The 26358-nt window shown below is 35.7% G+C and overlaps 4 protein-coding genes and 1 long non-coding RNA gene across 13 annotated transcripts; 2 read left to right on the top strand and 3 right to left on the bottom strand.

Annotated features, from left to right (window-relative positions):
• The first annotated feature begins 2975 nt into the window (after window positions 1–2975).
• LOC116158585 lies at window positions 2976–8269 on the top strand. 9 transcript variants are annotated; one of them, XR_004142769.1, is made up of 7 exons: window positions 2976–5424; window positions 5567–5687; window positions 6218–6432; window positions 6480–6908; window positions 6961–7199; window positions 7252–7415; window positions 8114–8266. XR_004142769.1 is itself a non-coding variant. In XM_031471392.1 (6 exons), exons 3-6 carry the CDS (start codon window positions 6219–6221, stop codon window positions 8252–8254), a joined length of 1023 nt encoding a protein of 340 aa, XP_031327252.1. In that variant the 5' UTR covers window positions 5315–5424; window positions 5567–5687; window position 6218; the 3' UTR covers window positions 8255–8269. The 9 variants fall into 9 exon arrangements, 5 of the variants coding, with proteins under 5 accessions (XP_031327251.1, XP_031327252.1, XP_031327248.1 ...); XR_004142770.1 differs by adding an exon at window positions 7714–7826 and having other exon boundaries at window positions 5567–6432; XR_004142768.1 differs by having other exon boundaries at window positions 5567–6432.
• LOC116158586 lies at window positions 4227–5111 on the bottom strand. Its single transcript, XM_031471393.1, has 2 exons — window positions 5010–5111; window positions 4227–4955 (listed from the first exon to the last, which is right to left on the bottom strand). The coding sequence occupies exons 1-2, from the start codon at window positions 5086–5088 to the stop codon at window positions 4246–4248; spliced, it is 789 nt and encodes a 262-aa protein (XP_031327253.1). The 5' UTR covers window positions 5089–5111; the 3' UTR covers window positions 4227–4245.
• Window positions 8270–10768: 2499 nt separating the features above from the next.
• Window positions 10769–11183, bottom strand: LOC116159248. Its single transcript, XR_004142925.1, has 2 exons — window positions 11014–11183; window positions 10769–10940 (listed from the first exon to the last, which is right to left on the bottom strand). It is a non-coding gene; the product is annotated as an uncharacterized LOC116159248 (long non-coding RNA).
• A 2375-nt stretch (window positions 11184–13558) lies between these two features.
• Window positions 13559–19962, bottom strand: LOC116160169. The gene is made up of 2 exons (XM_031473303.1): window positions 19832–19962; window positions 13559–15526 (listed from the first exon to the last, which is right to left on the bottom strand). Exon 2 carries the CDS (start codon window positions 15522–15524, stop codon window positions 13572–13574), a length of 1953 nt encoding a protein of 650 aa, XP_031329163.1. The 5' UTR covers window positions 15525–15526; window positions 19832–19962; the 3' UTR covers window positions 13559–13571.
• Window positions 15729–24981, top strand: LOC116159357. The gene is made up of 7 exons (XM_031472324.1): window positions 15729–15873; window positions 16110–16365; window positions 16416–18016; window positions 18067–18766; window positions 22052–22153; window positions 22268–23580; window positions 24898–24981. The coding sequence occupies exons 2-7, from the start codon at window positions 16110–16112 to the stop codon at window positions 24979–24981; spliced, it is 4056 nt and encodes a 1351-aa protein (XP_031328184.1). The 5' UTR covers window positions 15729–15873.
• The last annotated feature ends 1377 nt before the right edge of the window (window positions 24982–26358 follow it).

Genomic DNA, 26358 nt, shown 5'->3' with positions numbered 1-26358 from the left:
CAGGTTTTAATTTTTGAGGTTGTCGGAAGAGATTTGCCTAATATTTTATCGTAAAGACATTCCTTGAGCACGTGTATCCACGTAAGGATGATGTTGGATACAGTGCTTTGCGATATACCAAACCTCACTGCCAAATCTACTTGCATTAAGTCTAGTTTCAGTTTCATTAAAGTGAGCAGTAATTGATCTTCCTTACACAACTTTTCTACTGTCCACCCATAGTAATACTTAATTTTTCATTTGCACACATAATTGCAGAGAGATTGAAACACACCAGCATCGGGTAGTCCAGTATATAACGCAACAAGCTTGTTATTGTCTTTTACTGTGTGGTAACCAAATGCCACAGAAACATTCGCAATTTTTGATTGTAGTTCAGCCATCTCTTTCTCCCGGAAGTAAGCTTCTGATTGTAACAGCACTGTACTTTCTGAAGTGGAGGCTTTGGGTTCACTCGTGCACTTTTCTACAACCTTTGTCGATTGAGCAACTGGTGTGTCCTGATTTCTAAATAAACCACAGTTAACACTATTAAGATCATTTTTTGGGAAATACATGCACTTACATTACAATTTTTTTCTGCCTTTTCCTTACTTCTGGAGGAGGTGGAGAAAACTGGAAATTATTCCGTTTAAATAAGGTAGGAAGGTTTTCTCTATTCCTATTAACAAACTGGCATGCACAGACCACGGAGAATCGATTTGGCTGCCTGTCTGCTCTTCTGTAGAGAGTTGTTAATAAATATATTCACAAAACTAATTTCAACTTACCGAAGCAACGTTTCCCACTTTTTTTTTAGATTTTGATCTGTTGGAAACGTAAACATTTTACAACCATTCTTATGGGTGTGGTTACAATCCGGTGCATAACACAAGCCCATCTAAACAGCATAGTATTAGACAATATCTAATATTCGACTGCAGTCTCTTACCTTTGCAACGAACAAGACAGTCGAATGTTAGGAAAGGGGTTTGGTATAAAATTACGGACGGATAAAACCACTACAGGATGTTAAAAAGAAAAATATCTCACAAGTAACACACAATTATAGAAAATTAAGAACTATTAAGGTCGTAAACGGAAAATCTAGCAAATGGGAAAATGTAAACACAACAAGGAAAAAGATAGGTTATGATTAGAGCCCGGAATTGTAAGCGCAATCAAACAGTGAAATAAGTATGCAAATAAGCACGTAAAATGTAAGAAATAAGCACCAAAATAAGTACCTATATTAAACAAAAAATTTATTTAAAAGTATTTTTACTTAATGCTTATTATTTAATTTATTGCTTTATTGCAATACACAATGAAGGTCATTCTCAAATTTTCCTGAGTAAAACTTCTTCGCCGATCTGTAAAAAATGTTTTATACATTGAAAATGTCCGTTCAACGTCACATGACGTCACAAGTGCATGTGAAAAACACCACAACTCTTCGTCCGTGTATTCCTCTTCAAACATGACGTCATCACCAGAAAGTTTTTTCAAAATTTGACGCAGTGTATTGTAGCCGGAATTTTTCAGTAACACGTTGCAGAGTTTGTCGTATGCAAATTTGACTACACCATGCGTTTCCTTTGATAAAGAAGTTGAAATTTCCTCGACCAACGAAAGTGAATGTTCTAAAGAATTATTTCGTGCTTCCAATTGAGTAATAGCATCAGGTATTTTGGAAAAGTGAGTGTGAATGTACTGAATCTTCTCTTGAATACCTTTTTTAGAAAAGCATTCTTGTGCTGTTCCAATGCTGGCAGCGTCTTCTGCATTTAGAGCACTCAAAACTTCTTTGACTTCGCTGAAATGTTCAGCGTAGTACGATACAGCTTGCAACCATGATCCCCATCGAGTCAAAACGGGTTGAGGTGGTAAAGGTATATTTGGAGCCAGTTCATGAAATTTTTGAACTCGAATCGGTGATTTTATGAACACCTTTTTAACACACGAAACGAGGAGATCAACATCTTTATAGTGGGTCCTAATTGTTTCCGCGACACGATGTAATCCGTGGGCAAGACATGTCACGTGAACTAACTTAGGGTAGAGCACTTTTAAACCAGACCCTGCTTTAACAATATATGGAGCAGCATCGCTAAGGAACAACAGTACATTGTCGTACCGTATGCCTTCTGGCCACAAAAGTGTCAGGGAGTCATTAAAGAATTTTGCCACAGTTGAATGATTCACATGATCCAGTATTTGTATGTTAAGAAGATAAGATTTGCTACCTGCTTTCAAAGCTCCTACTACAGCACTACATACACACTGTCCCGCCGCATCGGTGGTTTCGTCAATTGAAATCCAAATATTTTCATATTTCATTTGGTCCCTAATCTCACAAATTACATCGTGAAAGCACTGTTGCAAATATCTTTTGCGCAATGTAGATTCGTCAGGCACTTTTTTGTTTGTGTACTTCTCCAAAAATTGTCTAAATTGCAGGTTATTCAATTTCCACAGCGGAATGTCGGAACCCAGACAGCACCAAACGTTCGGCGAACGTTTATTTTATAGCCAAATAATGCCCCAACGTCCCGGGACTTTAAATGAACGTTCAAAGGACGTATTTTAAAGGTTGTCCCAGGGACGAACTGAGGCAAATGTCTTGCGAACGTTCATTATAAGTCTCATGTCTGTTAAGATACAGGGAACGTTCTCTGGACGTTTTTAAATTGTATAGTAAAACCTACCTTTATAATTCTTGAATTGGTATAGAATGTAATAAAGTGTCTATAGAAACAACGCTAATTAAAATTTCAAACTTTGACCGGCTACAACTATAATTCAATTTGAAAAGCCAATCATGAACGAGGACGACACGAGGACAGCCGACTCGACTGACGATCAACGACGGTTCATTCCATTTCGTTTAGAGCCGCTTTCCTTTCAAATGATCTAAGATTTTAAGTGAACCACTCCCAACTACTCTATTCTGAAGTTGAATGGAACACTCATTTTGTTTACCAAAAAACACCTAACCTAAAAATTGGTTTTGTAGTTAATTATGGATTTATTACCAGTCATTATTAATCTATTGGAAGGTCCAGAAACTAGTGGGAGCAGTAGTGAAAGTAGTACTGATTCTGAGGTTGAGGAATATGCTAGAATTGTACGAATTGAAGGATATATTGAAAGAGTAGTTGTAAATTATAGTGAAACAACATTTAAATCGCATTTTCGAATGCACAAATTAATAGTGTACCAGTTAGCTAGTAGACTGGAAAACAGTGGTTTCATCCCTGTTCATGAACACGGAAAAATGAAAATATCAAGTGAAAAGGCCATGCTTATGACATTATGGTACCTTGGAAACACGGAATCATTTAGGCAGGTTTCTGATCGTTTTGATGTGTCACTGAGCTCTGCTCACCGTGTAATTGAAAGGGTATTAAATTGTATACTGTCTCTACGTACTGAGTACATTAAGTGGCCAACGCAGGAGGAAACAGAAGTTATATCTAAAGCTTTCGCCACCAAATTTGGCAGTCAAAATGTAATTGGAGCAATTGATGGATGTCATGTGAGAATTCGGAGGCCAAAAAATGATCAAGACTCATACATCAATAGAAAAGGATACTTTAGTTTGCTAATACAAGGAACTGTCAATAGCTTCAGGCAATTTATTGACGTGTATTGTGGAGAGCCGGGATCTCTGCATGATGCTCGGTTGTTAAGGAGGTCCTCACTGTATTCTAAAGCCGAAAATAATGTTAATTTCTTTGGCAATAAATACTTACTGGGTGATTCAGCATATCCATCTCTGAGTTGGTTAGTACCTCCATTTAAGGACAACGGTGCCCTAAGTAACAATCAAAAAGTGTTTAATTTTAAACATTCATCGACACGCATTATTGTTGAACATGTGTTTCGACTTTTGAAGGGGAGGTTCCGCAGGCTACAACATTTAGAGAACTTAAATATCAATATCTGTGTGAAAATTATGATGGCTTGTTGTGTGCTTCACAATATTTGTGAAAGCAAACATGATAATACAGTAATAGAACCTTATGACATAAGTAGTGATGTTAATAGTGAAATACCATTGCAGTCAGATGTAAAAAACGTAACCAGGCATCGGAGAGAACAAATATTTGAAGAAATGTTTTCGTAATCAGATTATATGTTTTATTTTTTATTTCATGAAATAAACAAATATTTATAGTAACATATAACATATTCCCAATGTAATATTACATAATTTAAAAAACGAAATTACTATTCATATTGAAACAACATAATTACAACTATTTATGAGTTTAACTTATTTAAAATTTCTTGTAAGAGATTCACTTTCTGTTCCTCAACCTTGTTCCTTATCTCAAGAAGTCTCATTTTTTCCTTATGTCTTTCATGTTTTCTCCTAAATTCCTCTTTTTTTATTTGTAGAATGCTTCCTTTTTTTTCTTTACTTCGTGTCAGTGTGGGTGTTGATGACCGTGATGATGACGGAGAGGACATTGCAGACATCTCGGGAGGTGGCAATGTGTCGGGTAAATTTTGTAAGTTATTAGATTCTAATGTATGTGTCGCACTGCTCGATGGTTTTTCACCTAGAACCCCATCCATTTCAGAAAAAAATAAAAATCTAGTTGGTCCTCTTCCGGTTTTTAGCATGTTATCTTTTGCAGTTTTATAAGATCGCATTAAGTTTTTCCACTTATTGTGGCACACGGTAGCGTTCACCTGAAAGCCATTGCTTATCAGATCATTTGCAACATTTTCGAAAATGAATTTCCTTTTTTTAGGATGGTTTTCATCCTCAATGTGCACTTCCATTGACTTAATAAGACACAACGTCTCGTCATGCGACCAGCTGTGACGGTCGTTTTCCAAGTACTGTTCCAAATTGTCCGATGCCGGTTCCAAGTTCTCTACACGACTTTGATTTGAGGCAACTGTACTAATAGAACTACCGGTAACTTTTGCGTGAAATAATAGACTTTGTGCAAATGCATGATCTATAAAATATAGTAATTAGCAAAATTTGATTACATAGAAATAGTTATATAAACCTGTCATTGCACGATTGTAATCAGTTTCTGATACACATAATTTATATTGTACGTCGTCTTCCTCTAGGATTAATTCCATTATTGTTTCGTGATATTACCCAAGCAAAATATTTTAAGCAAAGATGTAAATAAAGAACTAAGGTTATGTTTACTGATCTACTCTAATGCTCCCGCGAAAAAGGTCGTGCATGAGGGGAAGAGGGAAACATGAACCAGATCAAAATGATCTGTGGTAATGGAACACACCGGAGCTCTTCAGAGTTACTCGATCAGCTCTGATCAGTTGAAAGGAAAGCGGCTTAGGTAGTATTCATGTTTTGGTTTGTCCGCCATTATTGCGCGCCAAAGTTTTGTGTCTGTTGACGTTGGACTTGTATTTTTCGTTGGAATATTTTCTTCTCCAGGTTGTAATTGCGTAAGTATATGACATATTTTTATAATGTTGTTATTTATGGTAACTACACATTGCAGCAATTGTATTTTATTTATGAACAAAAACCTTAACCTCACTTATAAAAATGCCTGCATTGAAAACCACATTTTCCTTTGAATTTTAGCAGTTGGCCAAGTGTGAAATAAAACGACATTCTGTATCATTGACGGAATTATTATAATTGGACCTGGGCGCGTTCGGAGTGATCTACGTTCGCAAATAGCGGTGCACATAATATCGTATAGGTACGTACTGAATTCGTTAATGTTTGCCAATTGATGTGAGTTGCAATTAATATTTAATACCTGTGTTGATTTCGTATACCTACAATGCCAAAGTATAAATTAAGTCGCTCATCTTATAGACATGCTCAAGTTAAATCAAATCAACAAATTGCGCAACTTGAACATACAGGTCTGAACGTAAATCAAATCGCCTTTAAATGTGTGAAATTCCCATTTGGTAATAAATTTGTAGTATTTCCCTTGTTACATTCTGCAACTACCAAATAAAATACCTTATTTTGGTTTGTGAATACAACGTAATTGGATGAACATGTAAATTATGTTTAATTTTAATTTTCACGCTTTTAGTGGAAAGTGTCTCTTTTCATTCTCTTCATTTAGAAAGAAGATATTTTCAAATTATGTATTACAATGCATGATACTAATGCGTTAGTCAAGAAGAGGCACTTCCCACTACAATCTGATTTTTATCACTTTCATTTATTTTTTCTAACTGATATTTTTCTATGCATCTATCTATGCATAAAAAGCATGCCACACAATGGGAATCTCACCTGGTCTGTCATCAAATTCCCAGAAGAAAATTCTGTATCCGTGGTACCAACCTCGTGGCTACATGGCAATATATGCTTCTGGCCGCCGTATAATAGAAAACTGTTGCAAGACGCAATTGAGAAAGGGGACCCTCCCGATAAAGAAGTTTGGCAGCAGTTTCAATTTTTACCCTTAAGGAATAATATATTTGGTAAGACACTAATTTATCACTTCTCTATAATTATTGAAATTATGCAGATAATTTTAAAGAAGCTGAACGTAAATCACGCAAAGCAACAATAACTTCAGATTTGGATTCACAAATGGAAGATCATCCTGAGCACATAACAAGTAAAAGAAAAAGGAAAATACGAAAAATGTCAAGTAGCGATAATGATTCTTCGGGAGATGACGAAGATATGAGGCGTAAACTCCCAAAACCTCCCCAGCCAAATTTACATAAACAAAGCGTCTTTTCGCAACATTCATCAAATCAAGTACTTCAAACATTTACTGATTCAGAAGAGTTTGGGAATAATGACATCACTGATGCTGTGAATACGTCTTTCCCAGAGGGCTTTCGAGACGTGAGACCGCTTTCGAGTAATAGTAATAATAACGGTTATTCCACTACCATCACATCCAAGTCTACGCAAGTTGATAAGAATAATGTTGGTGATATCACAGGTAAGAACTATTTAAATATATGTATGCATCTTATAAGTGTACATTATTCTAGAATATCTAAAAATGATTTTGCGGAAACAGAACATATTGCAATGTATGGTCGCTGATATGAACACAAAGCTTCAAAATATTGAAAATTCTATCCAGAGCAATAAACAAGCAGATGACAAAAATGAATCTGACTACGACTCTTCACTTTTTGTATTGATTGAAAATTTGCCAATCAATTCCAATGAGACTCTCAAAGAAGTTGAAGATTTCTTATCTGATGAAAAAAAATTGAATGACGCAGTAAGTTTAATTACCTAATGACAACATTCTGAATTTCACATCTTGTTTATAGGTAAGGGAAATTTCCAAACTGGGAGGCAAAACACTGCATATGAATTTATACTTAGAGTGACAAAAAAATTAATAACAGATAAGTTCGCTGGCAATGAATTTAGTTTCTTGGGAAGGAAAAAAAAAAACGATTCATAGATTTGAAATTGGCATTGCTGTTAAAAAGTAAGTTTATATATGTTATGTATTAGGTAATCTACAGATACTGTAAGAGAATAGTAACGGCCAATTTCCCTATTAGCGTCATTAAAGAATTTATGCAATTTAAATAGGTAGCGCTTATATTAACAAATCTCAAATTTTTAAATTCGACGATTTGATAAATATCACATACTTTTCTTAATGTTATACAATTCAACATTAATATGTTTTCCTCTATTGCGTCCATTTTACTACACACAACGAACCTCTTGCACTAAAAATGTGAAATCAATCAAATTTCTAATCACATTTTTGTTAATAGGTGCTGTTTAAGCCGGCGCCACAGTCATTTCGTTAAGAAATTTGATCGTTCTTCTTGTACAATGGTGTTATGCGTGTCGAAGTTCATTAATGCCTTACTGTAATCCTTATTTGGTTTGTGCAGAATTTTAGTGTAGTTTATTTTTACTTAAACTACTTACTTTTTACCTAAATTTATCTCAATGTATTTTCCAATAACCACATGTAGACGTTGCCTGCTATATGAAACTGACCGTGGTGCGAGTAACGCCGGGTTAAGTTGCATAGATGGTTGGATTTGGTTCACTTAAAAGGATACACAGTGAAATTTTACGTGTTGTAGTCACTTAAAAAAATTCCACTTCTACGCAATGGACACCCAGAATGGAATAGTTAAATCACTGTATTTGTTTTGGTTTCAGAAGCTGCCATTTCCCTGTTTAGGAAAACTGAAAAAGAGATTGAAAATGACATGGCGAAGTGGTTACGCAAATGCCCTGAAAAATCTAGAAAAAATAATTGAAAGTATTATGTTTATTTATTTTATTTACATAATAAAGTAACGGATTTTTAAATTCTTTTTTTAATGAACATCTTAAACCACCCCTCTCCCTCCCGCAAACTGGAATGCTATTACGTTCTATGAACCTCTTACAATTGTCTATTGAACGTTCCACCAATTGTCTCTTAGACGTCCTAAGAATGTGTTGTAATTCATCCGTTGAATGCCCACATCTGTGCCATTTGGGCATTCAAAGAACGTTCATATTACGTTCTGATAACGTTTAAGAACGTCATTAGGATGTTTGAATGTTCATTGTTGGATGTACTAAGAACGTTCAAACAACGTTTTTGTGCTATTTGGGAACTCACTAACGCCAAACACAAGTCTTTAAAAAATGGATCACTTGAACTCGATTGTTCACCTACACTGCTTGTAATTAGTTGCTGAGTTAACTTCGATTTATTCTTAACCCTCTCTTTATGACGCGATGTATTAATATGTTGCACCACGTCGTATTTTTTCTTCGCAGAAACACCCTTTTCACACATTATACAAAATAAAACTTTGCCGTCTTCGCTGAAAATATTATTTCCAAACTCTTTTACGTACTTGCTCAACAAAGAAGAATGAGAATTTCGTACAGGAGGCATTTTTAACAAATAACAGGACGTAAATTCGCAAGGAAAGTAGAATCTGTACTGAAGTATTAACACTAGAAACAAACCGAGGTAATATAATACGTCGTATCACAATGCAAGAAATAGTACCTGCCTAAGTAGGCTTTTCTTAGAATTCTGTGAATGGATGAGTCAACAAACAAGTACCGGATTTCTGTTAAGCTTAGCTCGTTATGTATTGGAGGTAGGAATTATGATTTATTGTAGGTACAAAGTAACTAATGCCGACCAGCAAATAAGGAAGAGTTTAAACTTGAAATAAAAAGGTTCTTTAAGCGTGGGAAGATTGTCACATTCATTCCGAAATTTTAAAAATAAAATCATCAAACTTCCAATTTACTACAACCCTTCGGGTAAACATATAAGCAACACCTTTTTGTACGAAATAAGTATTTTTAATAAAGAATCCTAAAATAAGCGTTCTAGTTCCTAATAAGCATTTATAAGCACTATCAAGCATAGTTTAATCAGTTTATTGAGGCATATTTGACAAAGTGTGGCATTTCTGCTTACTTATAAAGGTGTAGAAAAAAAAGTGCATTTTGCTTAGTAATCCGGGCTCTAGTTATGATCATTCCGTACTGCCAACCGTAACGTGTAAATATGGTAGGCACATTTTTAATTCTTAATTATAACGCAATTAATGGACTTTATTTAACGCTTATTGCTCTGTTTTAAAGTTAAGTAATCAGTGTTTGGATACAAGAGGGTCGATATGCTTATTTCATTCGCATAAAGTCACTATAAGCCCATAAAGATGACCTATTTAAAAGTGATACTTATTGCATAGGGCGATAGGGGTCAATATCTTCGACAGTAAAACAGCCAAGTCCTGCAATTCGAATTTCGCGCTCAAATTTGACGTCACACTAATAGACCCTATTTCCTGTAATTCCGCACATCGTTTGGCGCTCCCAGACACATAGTTATAAATATTGCGTAGCAGATCCTCTGGTGAACGAGGAAGTTCACTGCACGCTCTTGATGCTACTAGTGCTGCGGAATGACAAATGCAGCGTACTAAAATGACGTGTGGAATATTGTCCTTCAACAGTTTAAAAAACGAATGATTTTTGCCTATCATTACACTAGCTCCATCGGACGCTACACCAACTATATTTTCTTTAGGGATGCTATGTTTTTCTAAACATGACACGAATGCCTGATATAATTCGTCGGCTCCTAACTTTCTAGCATCCAACTGTAACAATTGCAACAGTCGAGTTTCTATTTTGTTATTTTTAAAATATCGGGTGAGAATTACGAGGCTTTTGTGGTCTCCTATGTCTGTAGATTCGTCTAATAGAATCGAGAAATTCTGATCTCTGAGCATTAAAATTAGATCATCGGTTTCCTTCTTACACAGCACATTATTTATAATTTGTGTGCATTTGGTTCTTTTTAACTTCATGTCTCCGCACAAATTTTGCTGTCTGAGAAGATGTCTTTCAGTACAGGCTCCAATTGATCAATTAGTCGAAATGCGACATTATTCGCCGCAAAGAATGCCGATAACTTAATTTCTGTTTTTTTAACTAAATCTTTGTGTATACTGTCCCCGTCTGTTTGAAACATCGTAACAATATTTCTATTCTCCTGAATAGCCCTCATTTTATTTTTATGTTTATTAGTATTGCCGTGTTTTTGTAACTCACTCTTTCCAGCTTTGACCGACACGTTGCAGACTTTGCATCTGAAAAAAATGTGTTCGTTGTATTTGACGAGAACGGTACAAAATATTTTTTTTATTATACCTGAATCACAATCTCTGTTTTATCGCCGACTAGCATTAGAATGCTATGATTATGAATGTCAAAATCATTAATAATCCGTCACTTTATGGCACGTGCCATAAAGTTGTGCCATAAAGTCGCCTTGACAACAAATTTAGGCTGATTGTTGATATATTATTTATTAATGTTAATAGTAATAGTACAATTTGAATTTCCGGAAATTGAAATGCCTGAACTAGATTGAAGAACACATTCATTTGTAGTCGATGATGCACTAGTAATTCCAGATACTGAGATAGTTGATGAAGATGCCAAATCCCTGATTCTCTGGCAGCTAACAGTGTTAACAGATCCTAAGGTTCTAGCAATTTTGTTCTTGTTTTCTCGTGAATCCGCCACATACCTACCCTTCCGCAACAGCATCGCTTTTCCAGTCACCATGTCTTTTCAATGTTCGAATGTCTGCGCCACTATCTGCAAGGATTGTAGCAGACGTTCTGCGAAATGAATGACCAGTGAACTGATCTGCATTAGGAAGGTTCAGATATTTGGCAATTTTACGAGGAATTTGACCAAAGGTATTGATGCTAATGGGATTACACGTACACTTTCCCGCACCATAGAATAGAAAGAACTTCTCTATTTTAACATGCTTTGGTCTTAAATTTATGTACTTTTTAATGAGCTCAGTGTAATTCATGCTATCATCATTTAAAATTGTGAATGTTCTGGGTCGATGTGTTTTCGTATCTTTGAGATTCACCACAAAAACTGCACCCTCTTCTTGGACATCGCTTACACATAAATTGTAAAACTCTATCCTTCTGCAAGCACCAAATAATCCAAATATTGCAACAACCTAAAATCATACTTTTATAGTAACCTTTTGTAGCAATAAGAGAAACCCACCCACCTTCATAAGGAGATATTGTTCGTCACAAGTCGAGGTCAAAAAATTTATTAACTGATTCTTTGAGAACACCAAAGATTTTTCTCTGAATACCCAACTGAACACTTTTTTAAAAAAGCAGAAAGTTTAGAAAACTGGCTAATGTCAATGTCATTTTTTATTCGTAACATACATTTCAGCTTGGAGTACATGCACCACAATGACGAGGACTTGTAATTTTTTGACTAAAACGGAAGAAACAATAATTACAATTAGGTATATAATTATTTACAGTCTAATTGATCTACCTGATCCAGAAAATACGCCAGCAAAACCTTCTCTGTCACAATTTCGGCATTATTGTTCCGCATCCAGTGACAAAATTTTTCAAATTCCTTTTTGTAAAAGTCTTCTGATTTCTTTGGACACAAACTGGATTCCGCTTCTTCCGCTTTCTTTAAAATTGCATCACACAAACTCAAATCTTCCGCAAAATTCATGTTTTGTGCGTGTTTTGTGCAAATGGCGCCGCTTTATTTATTTATTAACAAAAGCGAGCTATCAAAAACCATGGTAATGTTTAAAACCGCTTTGATGTAATTTTAGATTTAGGTATTTCAGATTTAAGTTTATCGATCAGAATTTTTATTTTTGAAAAGTTCTAGTCGGCGATAAAATAGCGTATGAAATTTGTTTATAATGCAAGGGATTATGACATTCGTGATATTACCGCATTCGCTTCGCTCATGCGTTAAACATTCACTCATGCCATAATCCCTTGCATTATAAACTAGTTTCATAATATACTATTAAACACTCAAATGCGTGCGAAAAAGGGCCTTTAAAACACACGTGCTTTAAAGTTGCTAAGTAACGATACTTCAAGTATGACTTTTGAAACTGTCATCTAGATGAAATAAAAACTCCTCTTAGGTCGCTTTCTGTAAATGCAGAACATTTCTTTGGCTTTTGTATCTATCCTTTGGTTGAAGCTTTCACAAACGCGCGTAATTTAGGGCATGCTTCCAAATCGGTTCCACTTTTTAATCGCAGCATTTCTTTAAAGTTTTGAATGAATGCACCAAAATATAGAAGATTTAAATACCTTTGACATTTCTTTCATATATGCCAGCATTATGGATGCATTTAAGACTGTATTCGTAAGTAACTTCCTATTCATCCACTTTATAATAGGCTTAACTGGAGTTGGATTTTACACCTACCAACGTTTGTTTAGATTTTACAACAATCGATTTAATGGGCGGTGTATTATCTTTTTCAACGGAAATCGTTTAATTCACAAAGACGATGATTTTTATAAGCAAACGTCAAGTGACATTTCCATGGCAATCGTGAAATTACGAACACCCAGCCCACTTAATTAGACATGTATTCGAGTATAACGTCAATATGACTTCATTGTATTTCCTATTTTTAAATTATACTGCAGGTATAATAAAAAATACTATAAGATACACGTGTATAATTAGTCTTTAAAGCACTTGCAACGTTAAAGGCACTCCGCTTTGCGTCGTGCCCTTAAACTCGTTGCGCGTGCTTTAAAGACTTGATTATACACTTGTATCTTAATATACTATTTTTAACCTGGATTTCAATTTACTTTGATTTTCCGATTGTGACCCAGGGTAATAAAAAAAACAGCATACGCATTATATACGTGTCTAAGCGTATTTAAAGCACTGCTTCATTAAAACGTATGCTTATACAGCTTATACACTTGTATTATTTATGAATAATAAAGTAATATAGTGTGTATGTAGTAGGGGAGACTAGGGAGGGTTGATACACTTAATTTCAAACTATTACAACTGCCACCAGAGTGCGTGTATTCCAATGGTAAAATGCTTTTTTGGAGCTCCATTGTGTTACCTTTCAATGCTCCATTAGTAGCTTGGGTTGCTCTTATACCTTTTGCTGAAAAAAATTGAAAACAAAAAGTACAAAATGTATCGAACCTCCCCTAGTAGAGGAGGTTTGATACCCAAAATGGGAGGTTTGATACACAGCAATAAGTATACAAAATTCAAAAGCAATCGTGCATTTATTTATTTATACTTAATCAACATTATCAAATTTGTCAAAGTTTATTGGAAATTTTAGTTTTCGCGAGGCTCTTGCGGTGCCACCAACGAATGCTGGAGGTGGCAGTTTAATGGTCTCACTTTCAGATGCTATTGACTGGTCTGGAACATCAGGATAGACAAAATGATAGTTGGGTTTCTTCCTTCTCATGAAGTTGATCAGATAACCTTCATCGTGTACTTCCAAAACCTTCCCGGCATAGTGCCTTACAATTTTTTTTGTAGCAAAGCGAACTAACACATAATCCCCAACTGAGATTGGTCCTGCTATGAAGTTATCTTCGGTCTTCTCATTTTCTATACATTCTTCGATATCTGTACAATCTTCTGAGGAGGAGCTCATTATAACACTATCGGTGTCAGTTTCTTCCTCGATGTTTTTCAGTTTTATCTGCTTAGAGGGACCTGCCCGACTCTTTTTTTGGATATTGAGATTGCGTTTACAACCCTCTGAATTTCTTTCCTTGTTTTTTTTTTCGTGGTATAATTTTATTTCGTTCATATTAGGGGTATCTGTGAGAATTTTTGTTTTAGTGGGTTTTCTGCTTGATACAGTTTTCCTAGGTGGAGCAAGTGGAAAGGGTCTAATCTCTTCTGGACTCTTCACCACATTAATTATGTCGTTTAGAACATTATCTTGTTGTACTGCTATTGTAGGAGGTGGTGTTTGCTCTTTAGCGGTTTGGTTTGAAGAATTGGGACGATCTGTAACCTTTGAGGAGCAGAAATCTTCTTCGGAAAATATTTGTGAATTAAACGGAGAGATTCCGGTGGCAGAAAACCCTTTAACGATGTTAACTGGAGTAAAAGCACGTTGATATGCCACTTCAACTAATTTCGCTATATTCTTTAAAGAGATAATTTGTCCAGGATTTTGAATCATGAAATCATCACATGCTTGGTTGTAAAAAGTTTTAAAAGGACCGTACACAGATACATCGAGAGGTTGGAGGCGGTGGCTAGTATGTGGTGGAATAGTAAGAAGAACAATTCCATTCTCCTTACAGATATCGAGACCCTTCGGTGACAAATGACTATTGTGGTTATCGAGAATTAATAGGACCTTATCGGCTATGCTACATTTTGTAAATTTTATAAAATGTTGTAAGTAAACTTCAAAATTTAGCGCAGTCATCCATCCACTTGGATGCGTAGCAGCTCTTGATCCAGGTGGAGCACAAGCGGTCATGTAATCTTGTTCACGCACTCTTGGATATATAAAAAATGGTGGTATGGATCCACCAATCGCGTTGATTGTACATAAAATAGTTACAGTTTGGCCCCGTTCGCCTGATGTCACTTTAGCAACTTGTTTTTGACCTTTCTTTGATATTATTTTTCTAGGTTTATGGACGGTTTGAACACCTGTTTCGTCACAATTGTATATCGATCCAGGCCCGAACTCCTCTCTTGCAAGTATTGTTCCTAACAAGTTAAAAAACTCACCAACGGTATGCTTATTGAACGCAGTTCCTCTGGAGAGACTAGTTGGTTCCGGAGTCCGTAATGATAAGGTATTGTTACGATTCATAAAACCACGTAGCCATTCATAAGTTGCACTTTCCTTCTTAATCCAATTCTCAGGAACTTTTTTGTTGTTTTCGACTGCATACAAATAAGCAAATTTTCTAGTTTCCTTAGAAGTGAAGCCATAATTCATTTGTGCAGCGTTGAGTAGATATTTAGCAAGCATTTCTTCCTCGCACCTACTAAAAATTTGAGAAGATGAAAAGTTGGGTACAAATTCCGTGACTGCCCCTTTTTCTCTGTATTTGAGTACATATCGTCGTAAGGTCATTTTGTCAATATTATATTTGTTAGCTGTTGTTCGAAGCTTGCTACCCTCAATTACTTCTAACACCGCATTCTTCATTGAATCAGGAGAAACAGATAGCCGATTCGACTTTTTCTTCCATTTAAAAGGCATTTCTGTAGAAACAATTCCATATTACAATAAAATATTCTCATGTGGGGAGGATTGATACATGTATCAAACCTCCTCGGCTAAAATGTATCAACCCTCCCAGAATTACCTCCAATACGAAAAAAAATTAATTCAAAAACATAACCTAAGTCCAAGGTTAGTAAAGTTAATAGGTTGCATGGTAACTACTAGCAACCATAACGAAGAGAGGGGGCCGAAGTACGAATGACGTCACAGTGTGCAAGTGACAGCCATTGAACTGTATTTAAGGCAGCAAGATTTAAATTTGAAACCATTTTAAATTGGCTTTTGTGATATTTAAAACTTGTTTTCATTGTGAGATCAGGTAAAGGTAAGTTCTACATACCAGTTAATATACTTATTAATCAAGGCACGTGCAAAAAAGTCTTCTCCTGTGCTGGAAAATATACATACATGTAACCTGTACTTCTTTTAAACTTTATATTCGATGTCTGTCGAATCATATTATAGCTTTCACGGGAAAAGAGTTTTTCTTGCCCGTTGTTGGAACGAATCAAGATTCGACATTCTTACATATCAATGTAACTAACGTTAATATTTTTTTAGATGTCGGGAGGTATGATGTGCAGTGTGGCAACCTGCAAAAGTAACAGGCGTAAGGTCACAGGTGAAAGCCTAAAATTTTTCAGTTTCCCCAAAAACCTGGTAGTACAAAAACAATGGGTACAAAAATGCTACCAAAGAGATAAGTTTGATACGAAGAAAGAAAAGATTTGTAGTAAGCATTTTCAGCCCAGTGATTACGAGGATGAAGTGATGGCTAATATAATGGGAATTCCTGCCAAAAAACTAAAAATAGATGGTAAATGTTGTAAATATCCGATGTCTTGCTATACCTCATAATTTTTGCAGCCATACCATCATTGTATCTACCATTTTCTCGTAAAGAAACTATCACTGAGTCCTCTAGAAAAGAAAGAGCTGCAAGACGAGAAGGAAAGGATATAGTACAAGCGTTGATTCAAGAACCAAGCTTAGAAGTTACTGCTGCGATTGAAGTTTCACCGATAGTTGAACCAATTGAACAATCACCCAGCATTAATATCTCAGGGACGGTATTGGACAGTCGTGATAATGAGATAAACATCCTTAAAAGCCAGGTAGTCAAACTTGAGGAAGAAAATAAGGCATTGACAGGAAAATTAAAATTGTTTCAAGAAAGTGAGCAAAAGTTGAAACAAAAAATTGCTGCAATGGAAATGCAACTAAAGGAATTAGGTGGTTTAAAATTTGAAAAGAGGGTGAAGGAATGTTTTAAGGATGTTCTTACTTCAAATCAAGTGGACATCGCCTTAAAGTCAAAGGCACGTTGGACACAAGAAGAACTATCGATGGCTTTCACGTTAAGATATTTTAGTAAAAGGGCATACATCTATTTAAGACAAACTCTTCATTACCCATTGCCTGCCATTTCAACACTACAGCAATGGGCCGCAAATATAAATCTAAAAAATGGGATATTAGATGATGTACTGAGGATTATGGACACCGCTGGCCAAATAAAAACACCCTTGAAGAGAATTACTGTCCTCTCATACGATGAAGTAAAAATATCCTCACAATACGAATATGATCAAAAAGAGGAGGAGGTAATTGGGCCATTTTCATATATGCAGGTTGTCATGGCTAGAGGTCTCTTCGACAACTGGAAGCAACCAGTATATATTGGATTTGACCAAAAAATGACGAAGCAACTTTTACACAATATCATCACCCATCTTCACACTATCAAGTATGAGGTTATTGCTTGTGTATCAGATTGTGGAGGCGGCAATCAAGGATTGTGGAAGGAACTAAACATTACAACAAGTAACACGTCGATAGCACATCCTGTTACTGGTAATTCAGTTTATTTTTTTGCCGACGCCCCCCATCTAATGAAATTGTTGCGCAACTGGTTGATTGATACTGGTTTTGTCACCAGTGATGGTGTTAGCATAAATAAATTTCCCTTTGTCGCCCTTATTGAGTCGAGAGTTTCCGAAATCAGTTCGTGCCACAGGCTGACAACTCAGCATGTTAAATGTGAAAAAGCGCAGCGACAGAATGTAAGACGTGCCTGTCAGTTGCTTTCACATACCACCGCAACCGCCTTGAAGCGTTATAGGCCTGGGAACGATACAATATTAGCCCAAAATGTAGGAAATTTTACCGAACTTGTGAATAACTGGTTTGATGTATTAAATTCATATACCTCAACTGCTTCTCTTCCAACAAAAAAGCCGTATGGTTTAGAATTGGAAATGCAACATAAATGCCTTAATGAAATGGAAGAAACTATTGAAGGAATGAGGTGTGTTGGAAAAAACGCCCTCCAGGTGTTTCAAAAGGGTATCCTAATAACTTCAAAGTCACTACAGTGCCTATTTACTGATTTGAAAGAGAGGCATGGTATTTCATATTTACTTACTCACCGCTTAAACCAGGACTGCCTAGAGAACTTTTTTTCCCAGGTTTGTATACGAATTATGATAAATAATTTTCTAATTTTATTACTTTTCAGTTAAGAACAAAAGGTGGTTTACATGACCACCCTTCGCCATTAAATGCAATTTACCGGGTACGGATGATTTTATTAGGGAAAAATCCAGGAATGGTCCAAACGCATTCCAATGTTGAAATACCAAAGGAAATGGATGGAGAGTACTTGATGGCTGCTGCTGTCAAGCAGGCCCAACTTAAAAATTTGGTGGTAACAGAACCATCTAGTACTGAAGAAACCGAACTCAATGAAAGCTTCAGTTCGGAGAGTACTGCTTCTGATGCCCCATTAAGAAAATCTTGGGTGGAAGATGATGGTACTCAATATTTAGCAGGATTTATTGCTAAGAAATTTATACATAAATACCCATACCTAGGTGGGCACAGTTACAAAGATGAAGAGGCTCTTAATTTACATTCTTACGCCATGCCCTCATGGGTACAAAGTCTATCGTTCGGGGGTCTGATTCAGCCATCGGCTGAGTGGATGCGTCAGATGCAAGTTATGGAAACTTACTTTATTAAATTCCACAAAGATAATTTTTCTCCAGGTAAAATAATTATTAAAAGGACAACAAACTACATTATCAAAAAATTGCAAAAGAAAAAAATAGATGTTCCATATGAATTAGTGAAATCATTTTCGAAGCAAAGAATTTTTATTAGAATTAAATATCTAAATTTAAAAAGAGAATGTACTGATAGAAAAAGAAGTTCTGAAGGTGCTGAAAGAAAAAGAAAATGTAAAATAAGGAAAACTATTAATTAATTTTTGTATTTGTGCTTTCATGTGTTATTATTAACTTTTAAATTTTATACTATAGTCACTAATTAATAATGTTTGACAAAATAATGATAAATTTTAATCTGTACATTAAGTGAAGTACTGAATTATTAATTAATTAATTATTAAGAATAACATGTACTTATTTAACAATCTTGTAAATTAGATAAGATAAGACCGTAGTTAATGATTAATAGATAGGAATTCAGGCGTTTGAATAAGGATAATGTAAGACTAAATCTGCTAGTGATTACTTACCGACTGTGAAGTAGTTTATCTGATTAGGATTATTAGTATTTATTTAACATGTGATCAGTTACCCGACTGTGATTCACATATGTGAACGCTCACTTTCTCATACTTTACAATATGCCAGGAAAAGAGGATTCGGTGCTGGTACTCGGGTAGAATTGCTTTATGTATTCGTAAGTCTTGTTTCATAAATTACACTAGCCTTTGTGGTCAGAAAACCATTTCCTGTCTGTAGTGTTTTTTTTAGAAACTACGACACTTTGTTAGCAATTTGACATATCCTAAAAGGTAATAGGCATAGAACTTTATAAAAAACGTCATTTAACGGCTTTGTTTTTATTTTTTATAACAATTTAGGAGTAAAAGGAAACATACTCTCACTTTCAACTTTGATGTAAATGTTCATAACCACACATCGCAACACAGAAATGTATGTATGTTATCATAACTTATATACGTACCTCTTGAAAGAACGCAATTAATATAGAAAATATCCAAAACTGGAGGAATTAATTAAAATTTTGAAAATCAGTGTTTAGCTGTTACAATGGATTTGCACAAAGTTACGTCACACGCTCGTGGTCCCCTATTGGCCGAAAGTTACCATGCAACCTATTAACTTTACTAACCTTGACCTAAGTCGTTACGCGAACACCTTGACACAATTTACTCGCTACAAGATGCAGTTTTCAGGCAACAGTCGCCCAATTTGATATGGATGTTAGATTTTGAGATATATCCTTACACTTACCTTACACGGAATAATAACACAAATGCACAAAAACGTTAATACACTCTAGCACGCCTACTAACAGGAATAACTGAAATGTAGCACGATTAACCTATTGCCAGTAATGGCGGGTTTAAATGTTGCCAACTTCAACACCTTACGATATGAAGTGTGGGAAATTTGAATGTGTATCAAGCCTCCCAGGGTATCAAACCTCCCTAGTCTCCCTTACATTCCTTTATTTTTAGAGTTGATATCAGGATGCAACCATTGTTGAAATTGCGGATCTTGTAACCAACAGTTTTTAAACCGTTTCTCTGTAGTGATCTTTTGTCTTTTGTGTTTGATTTCTGTGTCAGTACTCGAATCTGAATCCGTGTCAGCAACAGTGCTCATCTTCACCTGTCTGTTAAAAAAATGCGTACCCGTACACGTAAACGTAAGCGTAACTAACTTTTGCAAACTGCGATTTACTTCTATTTGTAGTAACTATATAGTAATCGCCATTCGTTATCGGTTAATGCGCGCGCCACATCTACATAACATAACAAAGAGGCAGATAAATCTTGGGCTGCATGTTTACGCCTGCACCGCAATACTACAGAGAGCGAAGCAGTGCACTGCGCTAGAGTTACAGTTGTATGCGCTTTGTTATATCTTATAAAAAAGCCGATTTAATTTTTTTAATGGGTGGAACGTGTTTTAGAGTGTTCATGCTCATGCCTAAGCGCGCAAAAATTCCCTTTTGACATGAAAGATTCCCTAAAACGGGAAAATTCCCTCGAGGTGGCAACACTGCCTCCGGTCTGTGTCTACGCTACCTAACCTGTGTATAAAAGGCGCTTTCCAATGGTTAGTAGCTGCTCTTCAAGTGTTCATCAACTGTTCTATTCTTAAGCTACACCTATTATGAACCAATGGAACTGATGTATTTCAACTAAACGTGTTTTTAGATGATACATAACCTCAAATAACTTAAAAATAAAAACAATTCCATTGAAAATGTGTTCTACGGAGTCGGAGAGCGATGATTTGTATACAATTACGCTGTTAGACCCCACTGCAAACTTTGAGCATACATTTACTTTAAATTATGTAGATTTTCAAAAAGCAACCCAATCAGCACACAGATGTCTTAAAGGCATACAAAAGATGTCTGTTGCAGACATTTACAATGTCTGAAAGACATCCTTTTACGCCTTGGAGACATCTGAAAGACGTCTTATTGAGAGCTTATGTTAAAAATCCAGACGTCTTTAAAACGTTTTTCTAAGATACTATATTAGGGTGAAGTTACCTAAGAGTACGCACTCTCCCAAGAGTGCGCGAGTAATTTATTTTATAATATAAGGATTTAGAACACTGCCCTGCTTAACGAAAGTGCCGTATGTGCAAAAATTGCCAAAATGTGATTTTTTGTTCTTTGTATACTACGTGCAATTTGGTATCTTGTTGCTAAGTAAAAATGCCGTATATTCCATAAGAAATTTAACAAATCGTTAATTTTGTTTGCAGCATATACACAATTTACTGTAAATACTAAATAAAAACGCAGTATCGATCATGTACTAAACTAAACTGCAGTAAATGATATGTATATACTTCACTCTTACTTAGCAAGTGTCTGTTACTGCTCTCTTGCTTAGTAAAACTCCTTATATTTAACTGAGCGCGTCGACAAATAATATTGTGGTTACAGTTTATGTTTTTATGCTGGAGCGTCTGGATCGTCTGTCTCGCGCAAAATTAGACGACGCACACCGACAACCGTTTGGATAAATGTAAACAAAAACAAAATAAAATTTAGTAATCAGTCGCATGCATCGAGTGCACGTGGAGCTTTTAATTCGTTGCGTTATAAGTTGGCTTGGAAGTTTGTTTTTTAATTTATTATTGACCATCCGCCGGTTTTCACAATGTCAAAGCGTAGTGATAAAATAATGGCACTTGTTAAGGCACAATCTAAATCAAAACATAGTTTATCTGTGATGTGTAATAAAGAAAATGTGGTTCCAAATAATTCTTTATCTACGTTGGTTTCTTGTGATAATAAATATTGGGATGAGATATTAGCACCACAGGAACAAGATGTTTTGCAGGACTTGGGAGAAATCCCACGATGTGGTAAGTTTTTTTAGTTTTCCTACAAGCGTGCGTAAAAGTACACTTTTACGGCCGCATTTGAGCGTGGACAGTTAAACTTTCCGCACGCATTGTAATATGAAAAATATCATTTTTCAGATTACAATATTATTAGTTATGACAAGGGGGCTCCTGTTCAACTATTTGCGGTTCCAGAGGAACAAGATATTCTTCAAGAGCCTGTAGAAATCCCACTAGATGGTAAGTGTATTTTAAGCTTTAATCTCTTGTGCAAAATTGACGCTTTTTAGGCAATTTTTGTCTTTGCTAAATAATTTAAATTTTTTTAAATTTCTAGCAATTTTTGTTTTTCAGATGATGTTATGCGATGCATTATAAACACACATTCTGATATAACTGTACTTGGCACGGGACGCGATTTTCTTGATAGCATCATAATAGAACAGAAAGATGCTGAAAATATTACCACTGAACAAATACAGCATTTTAACCAAAATACAGATGCAGGTCCGTCTACAAAACCTACAGGCGATTCGGTAAATCTATTTACGAGTGAAATTAACTTAGAAAATCAACTTGGATTAAGTGCTAAAATCACAGCTTCGGCAAATAGTCTTGTAGAAGGTAAAGATGAAGATGAGTTGAGTACTAATCAGGGTGGAATCATAGCTTCGGCAGACAACCTGCGAGAAGGGAATGCAGAAGAATTGAGTGCTGATCACCCTGAAAATCCAGTTTTGACAAAAACCGTCGGAGAAGAACATGCATTGGAACCGACCAACTTATATACTAAAGAGGGAAACCTAAGAAAAAGAAAAAAATATGACATGTCTTTAGAAATGCGAAAACGTATAAAATTAAACAAGATAAGGGAAGACCATAGGCCGTTGCAGTCGTGCGATCGTGATAAATGCAAAAAAAAATGCAATATTAAAATCTCAGAACTTCGACGATCTGAAATCAATCGGCAGTTTTGGAATTTGTCTTGGTTAGAAAGGCGAACATTTATTTTTAATACCTGCAAACGCTTGGCAGTGAAAAGGCGACCCAAGTCTGCAGAAAGTGAGAAAAAACAAAATACGTTTAAGTATTATTTCCCTGACGAAAAATTATTAACTGAGGCAGTTACTCACGAAGTCTGTAAGGTATTTTTCCTAACCACATTAGGTTATAAGAAAAACAATGATCGGGTGATAACAGAAGTTTTATCAAAAACTGAAAAAGGAAGTCTGCAACCAAATCGAGACCAGCGCGGGAAACACGACAAACACAACAAATTTGAACATGAAGACTTGCTTGAACAGCACATTGAATCTTTCAACCCCACAATCTCTCATTACCGTCGCGAGCACGCGCCGCTCACAAGATACTTACCCAGTGATGTGAATATTTCCCTAATGTTTGACGATTTTAAAAAGAAATACCCTAATTTTAAATTGTCATATGAATTGTACCGCCGAAAAGTGAAGAGCTTACGTATATCATTTGCATCGCTAGGTCACGAAGAATGCGAAGATTGTGAAGAATTTCAATTGCATGGCCATCTGAAGGATAATCTACAACCTGATTGTAAGCAATGTGAAATCTGGAAGAAGCATATAGATAAAGCCAGTGCAGCTCGAAATCTGTATCGACAACACGCTGAGCAGACGTTTGAAGATGGCACGGTTTGTTGCTCAGCAGACCTCCAAAAAGTGATCATGCTGCCACGAATTGACTGTTTTAAAAAAGTTATCTTTACAAAAAGAATAGTCGTATATCACGAGAGTTTTGTTCCAGTTGGCAAAAAATCAAACAATAAGCCACTTGCCTGTATATGGCATGAGGGCATTACTGGGCGAAATAAAGAGGATATCATCAGTACCTTTTACGCATTATTCCTGAAATACAGAGATTCACCACGGATTATTTTATGGCTGGACAACTGCTCCAGCCAAAATAAGAATTGGTGTTTTCTAGCCTTTCTGATATATATTGTGAATTCGGATGAAATGGCCATTAATGAAATAAACATACACTACTTTGTCCCGGGCCATACATTTATGTCGGCTGATAGCTTCCACCACCAGGTGGAAGCTGCCTTGAAGAAGCAGAAAAAGACATATGATTTTAAAGATTTCTCAGAAGCTGTTCAAAGCGCGAATAAATCCAAAGTGGAAGTAAAAGAAATGAAGCACACGGATTTTTATCTTTGGAAAGACTTTAAGTCACAACAAAAAATACAAAAGGCACAAAATAGATTATATCTAGCAGACATTGTTAAGATAAAAGCTATAAGGGGTAGTTATGATTTAAAATGTAAAACTGATTTAACGAAAGATGATTATATAACACTAGATTTTTTATGTAAAAAGAATATGAAAAAAAACGGAATGCCTGCACCATCTCCTTTATCAGCACCATGTGGAGTGTCATTTGAAAAACGCGAAAGTATTCTCAAAAATTTAGGTTCTGTTCTTCCAAAAAATAGGCAAAAATTTTGGGAAGAATTGGAAATAAACACTCTTGCGTAGTGGACAATATTTTCAAAGGTTAAGTTTTCTTTTGTTTAGAAATTTTTTTTTTATTTTTGTTAAAAATGATTCAAGATACTTTCAAGACCTGTAAAAAATAATTTCAGTATATTTTTTTAATGTGTTGCTAGGCATATAAGCAGCAAGTAAAGCCAGTTTAACAAGAAAGCAGTATGTGCGCGCATAAACGGCATTTTTGCTTAGTAATGTCAATTCCTTGTTTGCTGTATATGCATTTATTAGTTGAAATAAATATTTTATGTTAAAACTGAGTATTTGAAAGTATTCATAATAATAAATTTGCATATAAAACATGTCTTTCATTTCCTAATTAAGCGCAGGGTTTTTGGTAACCATCAAATGAAAAAAGTCTTAATATCTCAAAATGGCGATTTTGCACTTACGGCACTTTCGTTTGGCACGGCAGAACACTACCTGACACCTACTTTGTAAATTATGAACTATTTAAAGATGGAGTGCACTAGTGCAGAAACAATCAGTCATCACGTGATTAGTTTTCCCGCGTTAACGGTGCATCGTGACAGACAGCAGTAAATATTACAATTTTATTTGTGTTCGAAGTAAGGCTTTGAGAGGTAAGTATCTGGATTAACTATATATAGCATGATATACTACATACATCAGTGCTTTATAGCTACACGCAGAATAAGGTGTAACTTGAATTTTGTTACTAATAAATAATATTAGATCAAAACAGGAAACCGATTCATTGTCTCAAGAGTACGCACACTTCTATTCCCAAGAGTACGCACTGCGCACTCTTGGGAATACCTAAGAGTTTAAGGTACCTACATCTCGTTTTTTTGCAGAGAATGACTAATTACTATGTGAGGAAGTCTGAGAGGAGACTTGCATTTACAGAAGACTTAATGCAAACAATTCGAACGGAAATAGAAAATGGTAAATCAAAACGACAGTTATCTAGAGAATTGAATATTCCCGAATCCACTATTCGGAAACGATTGAAACTTGGAACAGTCCCACAATCCTTAGGAAGATTTAAATGTGTTTTTAATAACGACATGGAAAATCAGTTAGCTGAATATGTAAAACAAATGGATACAAGGTTTTATGCGGTCTAACACGAAAAGATCTCAAACACATTGCTTTTGAATATGCTATTATGAATAATTTACCACATCCGTTTAACATGGACAAAAAAGTGGCAGGTGATAAATGGGTTAGAAATTTCTGTAAGAGACAGAAAATGGCTCTTCGACAACCTGAAAAATGCTCTATGGGGCGTATAATGGGGTTTAATAAACCTCAAATAGAGAGATTTTTTTTAAACTTGAAGCAGTTGTATGTCAAATATAATTTCCCTCCTAAGCGAGTGTATAACATGGACAAAACTGGGCTTAGTACGGTTCCGAACAAACTACCTCGAGTAATGTGTGAGAAAGGAAAAAGAGCTGTTAGTAAAGTTGCAAGTGCGGAAAGAGGTCAATTAATAACGGCAGTGTGTTGTTTCAATGCAAGTGGTGAATACGTTCCCCCGGCATTAATTTTCCCAAGAAAGAGAATGAAGGAAGATCTGTTTAAAGATGCCCCAACTGGAACGCTGAGAATGATATCTGATTCTGGGTTTATTAACTCTGATTTGTTCCTTGTATGGATACAACATTTCAAATCGAGTGTTAAACCAAGTCCAGAAGAGCCAGTTCTCCTGCTGCTAGACAATCACGTATCTCACCGAACACTGGCGGTAGTAAATTACTGCCGTGAGAATTTTATCCACCTCCTATCGCTTCCGCCCAGAGACTTGCTATAACTAGACTGCGCTTAACGTATCTAAGGTGTTGTCGACACAGTATGCAACACACAGTGCACCGCGGGGCAAAAATCGCTGAGATGATATGCAATACATTATATTGCAATAAGCTGTTATTTTAGATGTTCCGTTCATTAATC

This window comes from Photinus pyralis, unplaced genomic scaffold, assembly GCF_008802855.1.
Source record: "Photinus pyralis isolate 1611_PpyrPB1 unplaced genomic scaffold, Ppyr1.3 Ppyr1.4_LG1, whole genome shotgun sequence".
Taxonomy (NCBI): domain Eukaryota; kingdom Metazoa; phylum Arthropoda; class Insecta; order Coleoptera; family Lampyridae; genus Photinus; species Photinus pyralis.
Note: the sequence above shows the minus strand (reverse complement) of the source record. Positions and strands in the feature narration are given on the sequence as shown.

Excerpts from the sequence above, each read along its gene's own strand:
- LOC116158585 (XM_031471388.1), top strand. The coding sequence starts at position 6,099 with ATGCATGATACTAATGCGTTAGTCAAGAAGAGGCACTTCCCACTACAA. Across the intron at positions 6,909-6,960 it reads TAATGTTGGTGATATCACAG|AATATCTAAAAATGATTTTG; the intron begins GTAAGAACTATT and ends ACATTATTCTAG. Across the intron at positions 7,200-8,113 it reads AAAAAAAATTGAATGACGCA|AAGCTGCCATTTCCCTGTTT; the intron begins GTAAGTTTAATT and ends TTTTGGTTTCAG.
- LOC116159357 (XM_031472324.1), top strand. The coding sequence starts at position 16,110 with ATGTCGGGAGGTATGATGTGCAGTGTGGCAACCTGCAAAAGTAACAGG. Across the intron at positions 16,366-16,415 it reads CAAAAAACTAAAAATAGATG|CCATACCATCATTGTATCTA; the intron begins GTAAATGTTGTA and ends TAATTTTTGCAG. Across the intron at positions 22,154-22,267 it reads TGTAGAAATCCCACTAGATG|ATGATGTTATGCGATGCATT; the intron begins GTAAGTGTATTT and ends TTTGTTTTTCAG.
- LOC116158586 (XM_031471393.1), bottom strand. The coding sequence starts at position 5,088 with ATGGAATTAATCCTAGAGGAAGACGACGTACAATATAAATTATGTGTA. Across the intron at positions 4,956-5,009 it reads TTACAATCGTGCAATGACAG|ATCATGCATTTGCACAAAGT; the intron begins GTTTATATAACT and ends TATATTTTATAG.
- LOC116160169 (XM_031473303.1), bottom strand. The coding sequence starts at position 15,524 with ATGCCTTTTAAATGGAAGAAAAAGTCGAATCGGCTATCTGTTTCTCCT.